We start from the raw sequence: 20,381 nt of genomic DNA on the forward strand, positions 1-20,381 counted from the left end.
TGGTTTTTTTACCAAGTAATATCTTAGTAACTAAAAACACCACACAAGAAGTTTGAGTTCCTCATTCATAGCTCAAGGCAAAAGATAGTCTGGACACAGTTTCTCCCCACACTAAAAATTCCCGTTTGTAGCCTTTCTGTGTCTTAGTGGCAGCTGAGATGCCACAAGGAAGCTTAGAAAGAGCTATCTCACACATCCCATCCCACTCTTCCAAGCTCCCAGGCATTATCTACCCAGTTGTTTCCTTCATACACAGCAAAATATTCAAATGAGCATTAAAGACATGGCATCTGAAGTAATTTCAGTATTCCCCTATGGTTTTTCTCATTTATTCCATTTTCTTCAGGCAGTCAGAAGGGAATGAATGCAACTTTACTAGTGCTCTCAGCAATGCATTTATTCCTTTCTGGCTGGAAAGCACAAGTAGCAGAGGGGACTCCCATACTGACCTCTGGAGTTGGGCAGGATTTGGGGCTGTTCTGCATGGATTCAGATTTTGAAGAGCTGGACTGAGATTCCCCTTTCTTGGATTGTTTCTGAGCACTGCTGGGAGCAGCTGGGGAGCCCACAGTTGTGTCCAGCCCCCGCTGCAACAGTTCCAGCTCGTCACTCCCTTCATTGTGAACCTTCTTTGTGCTCTGATGGGGGAGTAACCCAGGAACAGCAGACTCTGCAATAAAATCAGCTGTCCATTAGTTACAGCCACAGGCAGGATAAGGATCAGCAACAAGCATCCCAGGGAGCAGCCCAAGTCTCTACAAACCTGCCTCACTGGACACCTGAGCGCTCCCTGGCCACAGAAATGCCAACTTCTCTTTACAAAATGAATCAAAAGTATTTACAAGAGGGATAGAGATGCCAAAATTACACTAAACATTTGCATTAACTCCTTCAGTGTTGGAATCTGTGGTATTGAGATGATTCTGAGATTGTAGAAAGTCTTTGTCAGTCTTGCTGTTAAAGAAGAAGTCATAATGTGTTTGTGTTGGTTTTTAAGGTTGTTTATTCTTGCTAATTTGTAACATGTTCTGCTGCCCTGCCACAGCTCTGTCCTGCAGGGCAGCGTGTGGGGCTCTGCCCTCAGTGGGATGTTACAAACATTATATACTAAAAACTATGTGTGCTATATTTATAATAATGTGCTAATATTTATCACTTATGTTGAACAGTGTGTCTCTAGCTTAAACTAATAGAAAAATGCCAACACTATAGTGAAACATGGAAGACATGAAGAAGGAGAAAAAGGACAAGACACACCCAATTTCCTCCATCTTGTCCCCTTTGGACCCCCTAATCTAGAATCCTAAAATTTTACTTTTGCACCCGTGCCACACTTAATTATTACTTATATCAAACACTCAGAGCTTGTAATTCATCTTGTAAGATTGAAAACTTTTTTCCATGGACAGAGATCACAGACAGTGTCTCTGGGGGTACTGTACATGAGGGTTCCTGACCCCCTGCCAGGGTCCCAGACCTTCCAGGGCAGCCAGAGGGATGCCCTGGATTCCCACACTTTAGCCCTTTTCATTGACATAAATATCAACCCATTTGTCAAAGCCCTCTCAGGCACATCCAGCAATTACCCTTCTCCCAACAGGCCTGCGGGGTGGAGCTGCACAGAGCAAGGGGCAGCTCTGAAGTCACCAGAGTGGAGGTGAGAAGGTCGATTTTTCCTGTTTGAAGCCGGAATTGTTGGAGTTCCTGTGACAGAAGGCTGAATTGCTCTGTTTGACTGCGACACTGATCTTCCAGATCCTTCACCCGGGCCTGCCAGGAGAGAACAAGGTTAGGAACAAACCCCTGATGAAACACTGAGGCTCAAAACAGGATTTGCTTTTGCTGCATCTTTTCACAGACTCCAAGGAGCTAAAAGATGCTTTTAAATGCCCTGTCTAGCAACAGTCATTGGCAACTGGCAGCCTCACACCTCTACTTATCTTAGAAAAGCTGAGGCTCATCATCATCTCTGAGGAAGCTGACTACAAATTCCATAAGGACTTATCCCTAAAATTCTGGGTTTGAACTTCAATATCCTCTCTGAGATAGGTCAATGATAAATAAGCCTTAAAAAGATTCAAAAGGCTTTGCATGGTGTTTGGAGCATTGAAATCAAATGGCTTCAAAAGGAACTGCTCTCCCAATGTTGTCCACCACTCCAGAGGCCCCAGCAAGCTCCAAAAACCTTCATTTGACCTCCCCACCATTCCAGGCAGGACTGCCAACTGTCCCTCTTGGCACTAGGAAGGGCAGAGACCACATGGGCCTATGTTGCAGAACTCTCCCTTGATGTGGGAAGCCCACACACCTGTCTCCCTGGTCCTATGGGGGTGATTTACTCCAGGCAAATGCATGCTGGAGACAAGAAAGCTACACCTCAGCAAGATGAGGTGCCAAGAAGCCTTGGGAAACACTCTAGAGAGGGAAGGATACATTTGTATCTTCCCATATTCTCATTTTACTATCTCTAGAACTTCCCCTTACAAAACATTGCTGATTCCTGGCTGTTGTTACACATCTCCACATTCCCCCAGGTTGTAGGCAGATCAATTCCCAGGTGACTGCAACTGCTCCTTTCCCTCCTCTTACTGTTTCTTGTAGGTAAGAGGCACCAAAACAGATGACTGCACTGCACTCTTCAAAATTTTCCATTCTACCAAATGTATTTGAAGTGTTTTTTCTCCTTCCAACTCAAAAAACAAATGATGCCTTCAAATATTACGTGAGACAGAAAGCCTGAGATTATAAGCAGCTCTAAAAATAACATTTCTGACCTGGTAAAAGCTCTCTCTGTGGTCTCAGAGTAATACAAAACCTTTGTAGCTGCTCCCTAAGAACTTAGGAGGGTCATGCATTTCTATTTGACTGACATATCTGTTTTAGGTGTTTCAGTTTATTACTTGTTCCCTCCACAAGTTCAAAGGTGCTCTCATGCTCTAAGAAACGCCTGGTGAAGTCTCTCAAGTTTGGCAAGAACTATCTCTGAACTGAATTCCGATGCCAGGACTAACTTCCAGAAGTGTCTGTGTTATCCACTTGCTCAGAGTCAACTCCTTGTTTCCTAAGTAATGGTGCACAGGATTCCTCTGCCAATATGAGTGTTTGAATTTACTTACAGTTTGGATTTTTCACATAAAGGCTTCTCCCCTACAACATTATATCACAACAGAGAAAAGAAACCCTCAACAGTACCAACAGTTGCAGCCTACAACAGCCTACAACAACAGACAGGTACAGAATGACTGCAGGACCAGAGGGGGATTTCCTGTCTTCTCTGGAGACATGAGCCAGCAGATGCATCTGGATATTGTGTTTAATACCATCATAATAGTACCTTGTCCTGTAAATTCATAAACCACAGTTTAAATCCATTTACACTGGCAGCCAAGCTAATAACTCAGATAATTCACAGTTTAATTCTAAGACAGTTAGTCAGGTGTCTTTTCAATCTGTTACTCCAAACAACATACAAACATGCCTTAAGTACTACTGCCACATCATACACAAGGTGTACTTCTAGCAGCTACTTTGCAGGGGACCACAGGCAGCTGGGAAGCAGCAGGGTTTCCAGGGCAGTGCTGGGAGGCAGGAGGATAAGGAAGATGAGGCCCAAGGACGTGGCCTTGGAGGTTCCAGGGAACCAGCAGGAATCAAGCTCCAGACACAGAGAATTCTGTGTCTGTGCCCAACCCAAAATAGGCAGAAAGAGGAGCCTCCCACAACAGGGACTGGACTTCCAGAAGAGGCTGCAAGAGCAGGAGCAGAGCTTGGTGGGGTCAGTTTAATCACCAACTCAGGAACTGATTCTCCACACCCTACCACCACCACCTCAGCTCCATCCTCTAAAACACTCTCATTCATGGCTGGTCTGTTCCACTTCTAGACCTCATGTTCTCCTTTCAGATGGCCCTTGCACCCCTTGTCCGTATCTTCTGCTATATACTTTTCAGATCAGAGAATCCCCATTTTGCTGGAAGGGAATTCTACAGGTGTGTAGTCCAAGCTCTTGCTAAAAGCAGGGCTGATGCCAAAGGAATTAAAGGAACATCCATAACTCCACATCAGGGCGGGTGGAACTTCTACAGGATGGGAGCACACCCCAATAAAGTCCTTTCCTGAGAGTTACCACCACTTTACTGCTTTTTTGACCAAATTGTGGCTGACTTTTTTTTTTTAAATCCCCTACCTCCAACCCTGTACCTCCTATGCCAGCAGGGAATTCTGAGCCTACCACCAGGCATGTTTAGTCTCTGTTCTCTCTCCTCCATGTGCCTTTGCACAGCCAATGTCACCTTATCTCCCCATTCCTCCTGAGATCTCTGCCACACTGGAAGGTTTTAAAGAAGTTTTCTGTCAGCTACAAACCCTAGCACTTCTAAACCAGCCTTCTTTCCAAACCTCCTGTGAACAGGCCAGCCAGCACAGCTCCTAAGCTGGAACTTCGTTAGTTACCACCTCTTCTGGGAAAACTATTATCCACAATCTCTGCTTCCCATCTTCCACCCAATTACAAAGCCAGCGGGACCAGTCTTCTTCTCCACGACACTCATTTGCAATGTTGTCACCACTGCTTTTGGGGTTGGAAGGAAACACTTCATTCTTGGACTGCAAAGACACTTAGAAGTGGAGAAGGAGCACGGTTGGACAATTCTAAAAATCTGGAAGTGCCAAAAAAAGCAAGCTCCTAATTCTAACTGGTCAAGAAAGCAAGGCACTTAAAGAGAAACACAGCTACTCCATCAAAGTCACAGTGGGAGCTCCTTTAATTACACTTGTTTCTTAGCAGTAACACTCTTGCAATCTTTTCCAGAGTATAGTTAAAACAAGGATATCAAGCAACTGTCAAAGTCAGAGCAGAGGGAAAAATGTCCTGTTTGACAGCATTAGAGCAGTACCTGCATGCAATCCAAAGTACTCTGGGAGCAAGAAGAAAAGCAAAAAGAGATATCAAACCACATCAGCAGTTACATTACAACACTCTGCCAAAGACAATCCAACCCTCAGTCTGAATGAAATTGTTTTCTCACCAAATTACAGTGCCTGCCTCGGTCCATACTGAGATTCCCACCTCATTCCCAGAAGCATCTGCTTGCCAAACAAAAGCTAAATCCTACACACCACATGCATGAATAAGATAACCAGGGACTTTTTGAGGGCCTCCAAATCCCAGTGTGCTTTGAGATAAATGACAATATACTTGGAGTGGCTGCTAAATTTCAAGCCCCCTTTTCCCAGCACATTGCACCCACTCAAAAACGAATGTAATGGACATTTTGTGCCCAGACCTTTCCCCAGGTCTGAGATCACGGAGTTCTGGGAATCAAAGCACAGCTCAGAGCCTGGCTGTGATAGGATCTTAAGCAGCTGACAGCCTGCTCAGTCCTGCATCCTGCTCCTAGGTCAGGGAAAGCAAGCAAAGTTGAGCTCTGGTCCCCTCATTTCCCAACAAAACTGGATTCCTGGAAGGAGGCTGTCTCCTTTTGTATCTATTCATTGCCAAAGGCAGTTGAAATCTTGTCTTATGTACTTTGGAATCACTGAACTCCCTCATTCCCATGACCATAACCCTCAAGCTTTTCTTCCTAAGCTGAGAGCATGCTTCTCTCCATGGCATTTCTGCACATACCCCACTGCATACTCTCCTCACCCCTGTCACTGCCTTATCTCTCAGAACTACAGAACACCTAAAGCTGAAGGAGATCACCTGGAGCACTGGGATCACCTGATCCAAGCCCTCAGCTCAGAGCAGGGTTGGCTGCTGAGAGCTCTGTCCAGTTCTGGCCATCTCCAGGGAGAGAGACTCCACTTAAGACAATCATGGGACAGAACCCTTCAAGCAGGAAAATGGACTACACTCATTCCTTATGTATATCACATAAAAAAGCAATTCATGCATATGTGAAAATAACAATACATAGCAAAGGCATCTCAAACCCCTAATCATGACATACACTGATGTTCTGGAATGATTTTAGTTAGGTGATTTAAATGACTGTTGCTCTGCATTAAACTGGCTTTTAATGACAGTTTCTCTTTCTTTGTCCTACTTTATAAAATTCAGGGACAGGTTGAATTGGGCTCTGAGAAGCTTGGTTTAGTGGAAGGTCCCTGCCTACAGCAGGAGGTAGAACTGGATGAACTTCAAGGTCCCTTCCAACCCAAACCATTTGATGATTCTGTGATCTCTGTGCCAGTAACATGAAAGCAAGAATATTTAACTAGTAAGGCCCTTGCAGTAGAACATTACCTTCAAACACAGAATAAGAGGACTATCTCTTTCTTCCTTTGCACAGGGAGATGTCTGGTTTAAACTTAAGTAGCTTCTCCAACCTTTCACTGAGTTAGTTCAGAAAATGTTTGACAAACATCATAGAATCATCAAATCCCACAATGGTTTAGCCTGGAAGTGACCTTAAAGCTCATTTTATTCTATGGGCAAGGACATTTTTCACTAGACCAAGTTGCTCCAATGACCCTGACACAGAACCACAGCAATCCTCCATTCCCCAAAAGGCTGCTCAGAACCCAGCTAAACATGAGGTCATGTAGAGCAGCACCTGTATCAGCTGATTCTATCTCTGCAGCCAAATGCAGAGGTCCCCAAAAGGGTGTGGCAAAAGCACAAGATATAATGTCACATCCCCTAACACTCATCCAACCTGCAACATTTCAATCCTGTTCAGCAGGAGCCCAGCACTCTTGGGATCTACTGGCTAGGCCCCATCCAAAGGTGGTGCTATTTTGCAGTCATGGAGCAATCTCCATCAAGGGCACTTCCCACCTGCACTAACAGTTCTGGGCTCCCAAAAACCACAGAGCTGCACAGTAGTGGGCACAGGGAGCTCACTCTGACAGCCCTGACTGCTTGTCACCACCACTGGAGACAGGAGCACAGCCCCAAGAGATCCTACTGTCTGAGGGTACAGCAAGACAACCTGCTCCTCTCAGATGTTTCAGTGCTCAGAAAACCTCTGAGAGAGCAGAAGATGCTCTCCGTGCCACCACACCCAACCCAACCCTCTGGCAGTCATTAAATTGTCACATCAAGTTCCAGGGTTTGGCACTGCGCCTTTGCAGCTCCAGGAATCCAACGTTTTTTTCCAAAGTCACCCTGACAGACAGAAATCAACCCCAAAGCAGTGCTTAGCACATCTGCCAGGCTGCACCTGTACACTGTCAGCCACCAGCCAAAGCACATTCCCTCTGTGCAAGTCAGAGCAAATGGAACAAGGGAGCTACCTCAAGCTTCACTACTCCTTATGCTCAGGTTTTCCTGCTTTTATCTAATAAACTTTTCTTATTTTTCCTTAATAAAACAAATAGAGCACACATACACAAGAAAAATTTTAAATCCCACAGACACAAGTATTCTCCTTTCACATGATGCTGGAAAATGGAACAGGCAGATCTGAGTTTGGTTACTAAATGCAGCCCCAAAAGAGATTTTGGGCACGATCTGAATGTAGTAACCTATCTAATGACTGAGCAGGTTAGGATATAATTCCCTGAAATTTGACCCAAATATTACTTTCACTGCAGCAACATGTTGCATCCAGTCAAGGCACTACAGCATTTTGCAGAAGAACCAACAAAACCCCAGGCATTCAAACTGATATTATAAATAAAAGGTACCAAATCTGGAGCCATTAATCCAGTGGCTCATTTCTTTCTGTCTTACCTCTAGAAGCTGTACTGCTCCCTCATGTTCCCTTCTTGCCTCTGCCTGTGCCTAAGAAAAAATAAGGGAGGAAATCAGAAAGCAGCCAACCTGAGCTCACTTCTATTGTCATCCTACTTGAGTAGTCCATTGTAGACTGGAGCATGAATCTGGTGAGGAACAGCTGAGGCAGCTGGAAAGGGGCTAAGTCTGGACAAAAGGAGGCTCAGGGGAGATATTCTGGCTCTGCACAACTCCTGACAGGAGGGGACAGCTGGGGGGGTGCAGCTGGGCTCTGCTCCCAGGGAGGAAGGGAGAGGACAAAGGGAAATGGCATCAAGCTGTGCCAGGGCAGGGTCAGGTTGAATACTGAGAAAACTTCTTCACAGTCCTTGGCACAGACTGCTCAGCGCACTGGTGAAGTCGCCATCCCTGGAGCAGTTTAACAGCTGTGTAGATGTGGCTCTTGTGGACATGGGTCAGTAGTTGCCTTCCAGTGCTGGGGGAACAGATGTACTCAATCTTGGAGGGCTTTTCTAAACTTAATGATTCCATGATTTTATGATTTAAATCACTCTACAGTCTGGAAACATCTCTGGGCTCTGGACATAGAGCAGGGAGAGGTCAGAACTGACATGCACAGGCAAAGCCCTTCACTTTACTCAGGTACCAGAGCTCACCTGGACTCAGACACTCTTAGCCTGTAAACTCACACCTACCTCCCCCATGCACACCTCCAAAGAAAACAAGGTGCAGGAGTCCATTCAGAGGGGAAAATGTCCCTGTCACACAGCACATACCTGCTGCAACTGCCGGACCTCCTCCTGCTTCTCCTGCAGGACAAGCAGTGCTTCCTTGTGCTCCACTTCCAGCTGCTGCCTCCGCTCAGCCAAATTTCTCATGTGCTGCAGGAGAAGGCACACATAGCTGAGTGGTGACACCACTGAAACCTTGCCCTGTGTTCTACCAGTGGTCACAAAGCCAAACCAGGGCCTGTATTTCATGTCATCATTGCACAAAGTGAGGAATTACCATCATGAGGCAGAGCAACATTGTCAGAGAAAACCCTCAAATTGGAGATGGCCACCTTATCTCCCACTCAAATCCCTGAAGCAGCCTTTCCAAAGTACCTCTGTCCACTTTGGAAAGCCATGTTCCAGGATCCTGCAGAAGCAGAATTCCCAGTGGAATCACAGAGACAAAAAAATGGTCAGAAAAGACAAACAGACAACCTGTGCCATTCAAAGGAATCAGTAGGTGTTTGGACAGTCCTTCCAGCCATGTGGATCCTACTGACCTTCAGCACCTGCTCTAGATTCTCCAGCTTGGTTTGGAGTCCTTGATTTGTCTGAATTACTGAATCCCGTTCCTTAGTCACTAAAACAACCTGCAGTTTCAGGTCAGCATTCTCAGATTCAACCTGGAGAGAAAGGATTTTCAGTGAGGACAAGCAGCCATAGGTGTTTCTTGTAAAAACAACACAGACCAGTTTATTTCTGTCCTTTCTGCAGGCAGTGATACCAAAATCAGGCACCTCCTCTGCCTCAGGTTTTCACTTAAAAAAACATATGAGCATTTTTGTATCAGGCTTCAATGTGTAAGAATTTATTTGCACACTGCTTCTCTCCCTAGATTCATCTCCCCTCCCCTTTTGCAAGGAGGAAGAGACTGGGATAGGAACAAGCTACATAATGGAGAGATAATAAAACAAGCACAAGGTCTATAAGCAATTTTAATCCCATATTTTAGGATTAAACACAGAACAGGACAGAAAATTCAGTAGCTTGCTAAAATAATCTTTGACTCCTTCACTTACCACGAGGAACTTTTGGTTCCAGGGTGCACTATGACAACTACCAGCAATGCAAGGAAAGACAAACATTTCCACTTACAACAGTTATTAAATAAGTAGGAAGCCTTATGCATGGTGGCAAATTGACACATGGGACTGACAAATTACTTTCTAACTTTAGTGCATTAGATTTGTCCAGAGAAGAAACTGGGAACAGAAGCCCAGATCAGCACACGACCATTACTGCGCTGGAAACTTAAGAACAGCATGTTCTTCTCAGCAGAGTTTTGCAGAAGCCAACACTGCCAACCTGACAAAGGCACTGCTTTTACCTGTCCTGCCCACCCAGCCTTCTCATTCAGCTGCAAGTTCTCTTCAGCCAGTCGTGCATTTTCACTCTGCACCTCCTGCAGCTGGATCTCCTGTCCAGAAAGAGCAGGAATTACACCAAGGCCCTCTGAATAACTCCCCCAGATTATCCTGCAGAGCAGTTTTTTGTGATGGTGCAGGATGCTGGTGGGATGCTGCTCGAGGTCTGGGAAGCAACAGTGAGCAGCACTGCCCAAACAGAACCCAGGACCCGACTATGGGATTGGACCTGGATGACCTTTAAAGTCTCTTCCAACCCAAACCAGCCTTTGATCTCTTGAGCAAAGCAAAGCAGAAACAGAAGGGAGAAATCCAGATGTTCTGCTATGAGCTGCAAAAGTTCCCTGGAATTAAATAGGATTTCAGTCAACAAAAAGCACAAGAAAAGACAGTGAGATGATGTTATTACCATTTCAATACCTGTCTGGAGTACCTGTAAAAATGGTTATGTATCTCCCCAAATTAGCAAAGGCCACAGAATTTCATCCACTGATTTGTGTAGCCGTATTCAGCCCACAGGAGACTAAATTAACAATTCCAGCCTTAAGGGCTGGAGCTCCAAAAAATGTTCAAACGAACAGAAACACTGGTGATTCCTTATTAAGATGAACTGAAGGGAATCCAAGAGAGGCACACAATAACTTAGCTCCTCCCATTATGCTCGTAAAGTAGGCAACAAGAACACTTACTAGTTCTTTACATCTTTTATGCTTTTTTCTCACTTCATGCTCAAGGTTTTCACATTTTTTGCGCTTCTTCTTGAGTTCAACTTCCTGCATAAAACAAGCAGAAGTAGATCAGAAAGCCCTGATCTACACTCTTACAGTGTATATGAAATTCAAGCCCAGCCTCTCAGACCTAGAGCTGCATTAGTTATTTTTATTTTCTTATCAAAATCTCTTTGGGACAAAGTTAAACAATGTAGAAACCAAAGGAGATTTTTCTGAAAGTTAGGAAAATAAAAAAAACCCACAAAACTATTCTTCTCTTCCCTGAGCCTTCCATCCAGAAATAATTCTGCTTCCACATGCATGGACTGTTCCTATTTATACAGAACAGTAGAGAGGACAAAGTGTAGGGGCAAAACAACAGATGTTCTGTATAAAATTTTCATCTTTAAACACCAGCTGTGCTATTTTAGCTCCTATTTGAATTCCAGTGATACCTAACAGAGCACAGACATCCTCTTGATCTGCAACTACTCACTACCACTCAGATCAACAGGAGCTGCTAAACCTCCCTGTGCACTGTCTTAATTGCTGGAATAATTCACAAGGGACACATTCCTCATTCACATCTGTCCTCAGTTCAAATAAGTCTAAACCAAACACAGCACAGAATCTACAAGTTTCCATCTCATCTGAGTGTGACATATTCCCCTGCCAGCCCAGCACCTGGACCTGCCACCCAGCAACAATCTACATGCAGAATGCCTGTGTTGTTCTACCAATTCCTCAAGCTGTCCACTTTTGCAGGGCAGCTGCACCTAAAAAGATTTCAGTCCCCAAAATCTCTACCTGGACTGCACATATGAAACCCCCAACAAAAATAAGAAAGTAGCACACTGCTTCCCCCAAACCAGGTTCACAACTCACCAGCTGCTGTATCTGTTTGCTGCTCTCCTGGTTTGTTACTGCATTTTTGGGAGGAAAATTTTCATGTCCTTCAGAGGCAGGTCCCAGTGGTTGCACAGCTGGTTCCACCTGAAAGCAGAAGAGATGCCAGGGAGCTCAGGGACATCCTGAGACTGTAGAGCACACTAAGGGAAGAGGGATTTTCCTGGTGGCACCACCCAGGACAGCAGTGCTCCACAGGGAACTCCTGATCTCTGAGCTGCACCACTTGACATGGAGAAAGCTGGACACCTCGCCAGGGATCTCTGTGCTGGGAATCCTGGAGCCCAGTGCCAACCAGCCCAGCTTGACTGAAGCATCTCTGAGGAACAGTGGGCTCCTGGAAGTTCTCAGATCCAAGCTCCCATTTGTGCCTCACCTAATGATCCAATGAGAGGCAGCAGCAACACCTTTCACAGCCTTCCCCAAAGCGACACAGAGAGAAGGGGGAACACAGCCCACAAAGGGCAGAAATAAGTGAAGATGTCAGAATCTAAGGGCAGGGAAGAACAAACACTACCAACAAATGCAGCATCCCCCTCTGCTGGTAGCTGGGAAGGGCTAAATGGCAGCAGTGCCATGGCTTTTGTGCATCACCAAACCAGATGAAAGGAGACACTTTCTATACATATTTGTACACAAGTTTCTAACAGAATGCCTTTTCATTTGGGTCACAGACAAACACATGAATCCTCTGAATATTTGCTCTCAGCTAATACTTGCCTTGCATTATCTGCCCAGAATAGCCCTGACTGCAGGGCAAGAACTGAGACACACAGAAGAAAACAGGTCTTGATAAGGTTTAAAACATTAACTGTGAAGTTATTTTTTATAAACAGATTTTAGGGAAAGATCTTTATGATTATCAAAGCAAACCTGTACTGTGAGGAAACAGCAGGACTTTATGAATCCATCTCAGCCTTAGCCTTCAGCTGACCTCTCCTTAGACATGGGATTCCTCATTTCCCTCTGAACACCTTCAGTGCTGAGGGATCCATGGGATGAGCTCTGAGCTCCCTGTACAGCCAGCCATTAGGGCAGTGCCTAAGGACTTTACCTACGATGTGATTTTTCATCTATTTTTGGCTTGAAAAACACAGGTTTTATCTACATCTATATTCATGGCTCTTATGCTGAAAGCCTGAGAGCTCCAAGAGCTCACACTCAAGCTCAGGCTACCAAGGAGTTCTCATTTTTTGCTAAAAAAAAGAATAAAAATACAAAATCTGAAATCACCTTCCACATGAACCTTGTTCCCTACCATTCATGGAATAAGGTTCACTGCAGAGTCCAACAGTCTGAGCATCAACCAGCATGTGGAAACCCTGGGATCCTCCACCCAACCCATGGCACCTCAAGGGCCACAGTGCTTGGAAGCTTTCAGGTCTACTGTGAAACCCATATTTAACTGTGGAATAGCCCTGTGGAAATGTTTCTGAGACTTTTTTGATTTTCACTCACCTTTCTCATGCTAAGTATCAAACTGGTATTTCAGAGAATCCCAGAATCACTGAGGTTTGTAAAAGACTTCCAGGCCCATCCAGTCCAAGCCGTGCCCAATCCCCACCTTGTCCCCAGCCCAGAGCACTCAGTGCCACCTCCAACGTTTCCTTGGACTTCTCTGAGGATGGGGACTCCAAACCTCTCCAAGCAGGCCTGCCAAGTCCTGATCACCCTTTCTAGGCAGAAATTCCTCCTGATGTCCACCCTGAGCCTGCCCTGGCCCAGCCTGAGTCCATTCCCTCTCCTCCTGTCCCTGTTCCCTGGAGCAGAGCCCAACCCCCCGGCTGTCCCCTCCTGTCAGGAGCTGTGCAGAGCCACAAGGTCCCCCCTGAGGGCAGGGCAGAGGGAAAAAAAACATCTGTGCATCCCTCTTCATCACAGCACAGTTTGGGGGGGGGGAAATGGGGGCTGAAATCTCAGACTATGAAGAACAAGGCTGAGAACATCTCTGAAACTGAACTGTGGAAGCTAAGAAAATAAAAAGTAACAAGACACCAAGATTATGTAGTATTCACCTCAGGGTTTAAAACCCCCTTTGGCATGAACTGAATCCCTCAGTTCAGAGGAACTGAATCAATACACCAGGCAGCAACTGGCAGAACAAGAGGACACAGTCTCAAGCTACGTCAGGGACGGTTTAGGTTGGATATAAGGAAAAAAAAAAAATTACTGAAAGAATAATAAAATACTGGAATTGTCTTCCCAGGGAGGTGGTGGAATCACCATCTCTGGATATGTTTAAAAAAAGACTGGACTTGGCACTTGGTGCTATGGTCTAGTTGTGGTGTTAGGGCATAGGTCAGACTTGATGATTTTAGAGGTCTCTTCCAACCTCGTCATTCTGTGATTCTGTGATTCTCTAATCCGTGCAGCAAGTCGCTTCTCCAACACTGCCTTAACAAAAAATACCTGGAAGATGGTAAATGCCATGCTTCAAGAGTATTCCAGAGTTTTAAGCATATTCCAGTACACATCTGTAGTAAGACAGACCAGTACATTTGACGCTATTTCTGGGCAAACTGATAAAAATTACATAGAACACAAATACGTTAAAAAACCCAAACAAACTTGTGCTATGGCAAGGGGAAACATATTCATGGATGCATAAAGGGTTTTTTTTTAAGATGTCAGCAAGTGAGTGGGTGAGGGAGGCCCAGTAACAACCTGGTAGGGCACTCAGAAGACATCCAGCTGCTGTCCTTTAACAGGTGTTTGCAGACACTGACTCACCACGGGGCGAGGGGAGGGTTTTCTCTTGGCTAAATATTCAGTAAAACTGAAAGGGCTGAATAAGAGGGAGCAGGAACTGTGCTCTGCAAGTACTGATGCAACAGAGACAGTGATGAGGGCCCCGTGACACTGAGTGATTACAGAGACTAAGGATGGTTTAATAAAGAGTGCTTAGACAAAAATGTAAAGAAATCTTCTGGGAAAGGGAGATAAAACTTCATTATGCTGTCATATAAATCAACGCCACAAGCGTCTGGGATGCTGCTGCATGCTGCTTCCCCAGCACAAAATTGAGAGAGAAAACACACAAAGGAGGGAGACAAATATAATGAACACTGAATAATGGGAGAGGCTGGAAAGAAAGAAAAACAGAAAGAAAGACAGAAAGAAAGACAGAAAGAAAGACAGACAGAAAGAAAGACAGAAAGAAAGAAAGAAAGAAAGAAAGAAAGAAAGAAAGAAAGAAAGAAAGAAAGAACATAAAAACGGCTGAAGGAGAGTGTCGGAATCTGAGGTATTGATGATTCTGAGGTTGTAGAAAGTCTCTGTCAGCCCCGCTGCCAAAGAAGAAGTCATAATTCATCTGTGCTGGTTTCAAGGTTGTTTATTCTATTTATCTCTAACATGTTCTGCTGCCCTGCTGCAGCTCTGTCCTGCAGGGCAGTGTGTGGGGCTCTGCCCTCAGTGGGATGTTACAAACATTAAATACCAGAAATTCCCTGGGCTGGATTTACAATAACGTGCCAATATCTGTCACCTACGTTGGACAGTGTGTCCCCAGCCTGGACCAACAGAAAAATGCCAACACCACAGTGAGACATGGAGGGCATGAAGAAGGAGAAAAAGGACAAAACACACCCAATTTTCTCCATCATGTCCCCTTTGAACTCCTAATCTAGAATCCTAAAATTTTACTTTTGCACCCGTGCCACACTTAATTATTACTGATATCAAACACTCAGAGCTTGTAATTCATCCTGTAAGATTGAAAACTCTTTTCCATGGACAGAGATCACAGCCAGTGTCTCTGGGGGCTCTGTCCAGGGGGGTTCCTGACCCCTGCCAGGGTCCCAGGCCTGCCAGGGCAGCCAGAGGGAAGCTCTGGATTCCCACAGGAGAGGGGTTTATAAACCCAGGAGTGACCTGGAAAAAACGGACAAGGAATGAATATTCAATGCATCTGCTGTAAGAGCCGGGGGGCAATAAACGAGAGCACCTGGCGGGAAGATGGGGGGGAAGATACGCAGCCCAATCTCCCACCGGGGGATGTGGGGTTGTATCCCACAGAAAACACGGGAAGAAACCAGCGGAGCCCCTTGAGCCACACCCTCAGCATCCCGCGGCTCGGACAGCCCTGACCCCGGCGCCGCGGAGGGCCCCGGAGCGGGTCCCGGCGGGGCCCCGGAGCCGCCCGGCGGGGCCCCGGAGCCGCCCGGCGGGGCCCCGGAGCCGCCCGGCGGGGCCCCGGAGCCGCCCGGCGCGGCCCGGCCTTACCTGGCGGCGGAGCGGCCCCGGCCGACCCCCGCGGCGCCCCCGGCCCAGCGCAGCCCCGCTGGGGCCCGGCCCGGCCTTACCTGGCGGCTGCGCGGCCGCGGCGGGGGCGGCGCCCTGAGGCGGCCCCGGATCGGCCGGGCTGAACCACTGCGGGCGGAGGGGCCCGGCCCGCCGGGCCGAGCGCGGCCTTGGCTGCGGGGACACCCCCGGAGCTGCTCCAGGGCTGGAGCCCCTCTGCTCTGGAGCCAGGCCGGGAGAGCTGGCGGTGTTCACTTGGAGAAGGCTCCAGGGAGAGCTCAGAGCCGCTTCCAGGGCCTGAAGGGACTCCAGGAGAGCTGGAGAGGGACTGGGGACAAGGGATGGAGAGATGGGACTCAGGGAATGGCTCCCACTGCCAGAAGGCAGAGATACTGGGAAGAAATTCCCACCTCGTAGGGTTGGGAGGCCTTGACACAGGTTGCTAAGAGAAGCCTTGGTTGCCCCATCCCAGAAAGCATCTACAGCCAGGTTGGACAGGGCTTGGAGCAGCCTGGGATAGTGGAAAGTGTCCCTGCCTGTGGCAGGGGGTAGAAAGAGATGCACTTTTAAGATCCCTCCAATCCAAACCATTCCATGATTATATAAGGAAGAAACATTACTTGCTTTCCTGGGTGGAAAAACACAGCACGGGAGCCTTGTGCTCGGGAAAATGAGCAGGACTGAGCTCCTGGCATGGCTTAGCATCCCTGCCCTGGTGTGGTCTGCCAGCAGCATCCACATCCCTCCTTACCCTGAGACCTGGTGCTGGAATGTGTCCCTTTGGAAACCAGCACTGCACCTATTTGCAGTGGATGTGAACCACAGCCCTCACCTTCTCCAAGTGAAGTTCCCTAAAAACAGCAATTAACTGAGTAATTAAATAGGCAAACTTTCCGATCGCTGACCCACTTGTCTCACCTCCCTGCGAGTTCTCTCTGCGAGCGCTGGGTCTCCCAAAGCCTCCTTTGGTCGAGGTGCACCTTTGAGGCAGGAATTGCTTGGTCCTGGATGTGTGGCAGCACTGGGCATGGCACTGCCTGAGCTCATTTTGGAGGAACGCAGACACTCTTTGAAATTCTTGAGCGCGATCTGCCTCTGGAGCCGCAGCACCTCTCGCTGGGATTCCCTCAGCAGGCGGTCAAACTCAATGACGTTCAGGCAGCGAGGGTCATCCTGTGGGAAACCAACCATGGCCCCATGGCACTGACAAGCTCCAAAAGCTGGGACATTTCACATTTAACATGCAGACTCCGAAAGAGGAGAGGCTGGGGAAACCCAGGTAGTGTGGCACACACACACGTGGTTGATTCCTGTGTCTCCAAGGCCACAAAGCTCACTTTACATCCTTTATGCAAAAACATTATTCCTCATGAAGATAAAACCCAGCCTGTAATGCTCCTGCACCTCTCTCAGCATGATGTGCAGGGCTTTTCCAAGCATGGGCCATCTCATCACATGCCAGCAGGGAGCGTGGCAGGATAACATCATTTCACAGCCCAGCCAAACCAGAGCTCTCACTGCTTTCTTGACTCCTTGGTCTGGGTGCTGGCAAGCACTTGGCTTTGAGAGGTTGCAGGAATGAAGAACATCTGGGATTTGGTCAGTTCTTTCTCAGGATAATACTTGGTTTCCTAACATTCTTGATTTCTCTCCTCTCAAAACAGTATGTGTGATGGACACCTATCTATAGCACAAGGGTGTTGCTCCCATCCATTCATGACCCAAACACAGCAGCTTTTGAAGGAAACCAGCACAATCTGAGACTCACAAAACTGGGGAGAATATGTCACCTGTTTGTTTGATTCTTCAAAGGTTTCCAGATTTCAGGAAGCTGAAGAAACCTGCATGTCCATATATACAAAATCAGGTTACGAAAACCTGTCTTTAAAAATCTGCTGCTGGAGGAGACATTCCCCTGGAAAGCTCCTAAGCCAGAGAATTCAAGACATAACTGGTATCCAGGACAAATTTAATTGCTTCCCTATTTGCTTCTTCTTTGCCCTAAAAATAGTGTGTGCTTTATAAATACAATTTGTGGAGAGAACTATGGTTACTCTCATGCTGCAAGGGAGAAACTGAGGCAACATCAGTGGGAACTGATTATAGATTCAAGAAGTGAGCAGCTGGGCCCCCTCTCTGCCAGACCCATGTTCAGGCTATCAGGGTAGTAGTTCTTTAAACAAAATTGGCTGGGGCTATGTATAAAATCTCTCTTCCCCCACCACAAAAAGGCAGCTATTCCCAATGGACAGCCTCTGAAGCCTGGGGGAATAAGGGAATAGAAAAAAATCAGAGCCCTCCCCTCAATTTTTATTATACTGATCCCCTGCAGCTGTTCCCCCAGTCCCCCACTTCCAAGAATCCGTGCTGCAAGAAATTGCAGCCTGGATGTAGCTGGAGCCGGGGGTTGGTTGGAAGCAGATCACTGGAGTATGATATCAGGAAATTTTTTTATTCCATCCTAAGAGCCCTGGCTTTGCAAAACAAGGCCAATGCATCTGCAACCCAAGGTGCAGGTTGTGTGTCCTGCTACTGCCAGCGAACTGAGTGGATCCACTTCATAGTTACAAAAAAATTCTACTGATTTAAATACCCAAGATTAAAATTGATTTGATTACAAAATCTGAGTGTGCACATCATATCTCTGCATAAACCACCCTTCATTGGCATAATGTATTTTGCATGCTGCAGACAGATTAGGGGAATTTGGAATTTTAAGTAGCTGGAAATTAAAATTTAATGAACGGTTTGCTTGGAAGATAAATGGGAAAAACAGTATCAGACAGAATGATCTATACTGCGCTCTTTTCTGTGGATTCCTTGCTCAGGCATCAATGTCCCAGTTGCTGATGCCACAGACAGGACCATCAGGGACAGGGTGGTCACCCAGGTCAGCCTAGGAAGGCAGTGATTGAATTTGTCAGCCTGGGGAATTGCACCCATGTGCTTTTTTCTTGGCCGGGAATGAATCTTGCTCACCCACTTCTGTCACATTCCTTTGCAATCTGTCATATCTGTCCCTAGCAGGTTCAGGTTGCCCAGCACACTCTAGTAAGAAATCAGAGTGCTTTGGAGAGGGTCTGTTCCACTTTCTTGGGGGCTTGAGGTGAGAAATCAAACAAATGGGAAGGAAAATTCTTGCTGACACTGTAGAGCACAGAAAGACCTGGATATGTTTGTCCTTTGGTTGAATGCCAGGAAAGATCAATGGGGCAGCTCTGTACAAACACCAAATACACCCCACTGTTCTAACCCTGACTAGATCTACATTAGGCAAAGACTGAGAACCCACCTTCAAACTTGTAGTCAAACTGAATGTGTGGGGAGGTCAGGGACAAAAATAAAGCTATTTTCAGTGAGGAAGTATTTGTCACCTAAATACCACGTAATTAGGACAGGTAGAAGTGCAAATGTTCAGCTCAGCTGGGGGCAGGGAGGTAGGGTGTCACTTGACCACATTCGCATTAGCAAAACGGGGAAACCAGCATAGGCCCAAGTGTTACTGAGATCCTTTGGAGATTTAAACTGACCTAAACTGCAAGCATCCAGTTTGGGAATCAAAGATGGAACTTAGATGCCCAGAATAGGTTGCTTTGAGTGGGAACCATCTCACCCAGCCCCAGCTGTCTGCAGAGACTCCTTTCAGAACCATCACAGGGAAGAGCTTTGCAGGAGCTACACATCTGACCAGTCCTAGATCTCAGGATGAGCTGAATTACCACTTTATCCAAGCATTTATATTGGCATGGCCTGTGCTGGTACTGAGGGGAATGCAGCCCAGGAGCAGACACCAGCACTGCGGATGGTTTCATGAACACGCCGCCCTGCCTGGTGATTTGTAGTCTCCATTATAAACATGTCAGGAGGTACTGAGTTATCCCCAGTCTCATGGTGGCTGTGACTCCTCAGAAAGCTGCAGCTCGAAGCTTGGGATCTTGTTTTTTGGAAATGTGCTGGCTTCTCAAAGAAATGCTTTAAAAGGAGGACCTGCTTCTACATCTTGCTTGCAGCTCAGACCTTTGAAAAGTCACCTGGTGTCTGTGGCTTCTTGGGGGTTTCCAGGGAAGGAGTTTTAGTCACTGCTGGAAATGGCAGCTCAGATCATGAACTGATGGAAGGACAAGCAGGGTGTCCCCCAAGACATTTTTCTGGAGAGATATGGACAGTTTCTGCCACACACTCCCCCAAATGCCCCCACCCAGCTCACACATCAAATCCCGTTCCCTGTTTTTCCACTTGAGACTAATTCCCCCCACACCGCTTCCCAGAGCCTGGTTTCCATCACTGCTGTTTCTGCTTGTCCCCAGCCCCAGAGTGATGTCCCACAAAGTGTCTCACCTTCCCTGCCAGGAGTTTAGCCTGCAGTTCCCGGCATTCCTGCTGCAGAGCTTCAATCTGCTTGTCTTTTGCCAGGAGAGCACTGGCTTGCTCTGTCAGGTCCTTGGCACGCTGGCGGGCAAATGCTTTTTTGCAGAGTTCCAGGCTGGAGCCCTTCAGAGGCATCGGAGCAGTTACCTACACCAGAGAGCAGTGAGGTGTGCTCGTGTGTGATAACCACCACCCCATCAACTCTTGGTGTTCAACAACCACCACCCCATCACCCTTCCGTGTTCCTTAACCACCACCTCATCACCCAGCACAGGGAGCACTGCCCAAAAATGCAGCCTGGCCCCAAAGGACAGACAAACAGAAAGGAGCAGAGGAA

The 20,381-nt window shown here is 46.9% G+C and overlaps 1 protein-coding gene across 6 annotated transcripts in view; it reads right to left on the reverse strand.

Annotated features, from left to right (window-relative positions):
- Positions 1-20,381, reverse strand: part of TSPOAP1 (TSPO associated protein 1) — a 75,172-nt gene that overhangs the window by 38,738 nt on the left and 16,053 nt on the right. For all 6 annotated transcript variants that reach the window (XM_077787463.1, XM_077787464.1, XM_077787462.1 and 3 more), the window contains exons 4-13: positions 20,015-20,191; positions 16,595-16,849; positions 11,414-11,521; positions 10,508-10,591; positions 9,782-9,871; positions 8,955-9,077; positions 8,458-8,562; positions 7,679-7,729; positions 1,587-1,770; positions 450-670 (exon numbers count right to left, since the gene is read on the reverse strand). In XM_077787463.1, coding sequence (XP_077643589.1) covers positions 450-670; positions 1,587-1,770; positions 7,679-7,729; positions 8,458-8,562; positions 8,955-9,077; positions 9,782-9,871; positions 10,508-10,591; positions 11,414-11,521; positions 16,595-16,849; positions 20,015-20,191 — 1,398 coding nt within the window. The remainder of the gene's footprint in view (positions 1-449; positions 671-1,586; positions 1,771-7,678; positions 7,730-8,457; positions 8,563-8,954; positions 9,078-9,781; positions 9,872-10,507; positions 10,592-11,413; positions 11,522-16,594; positions 16,850-20,014; positions 20,192-20,381) is intronic.

This window comes from Lonchura striata, chromosome 20, assembly GCF_046129695.1.
Source record: "Lonchura striata isolate bLonStr1 chromosome 20, bLonStr1.mat, whole genome shotgun sequence".
Lineage (NCBI taxonomy): Eukaryota > Metazoa > Chordata > Aves > Passeriformes > Estrildidae > Lonchura > Lonchura striata.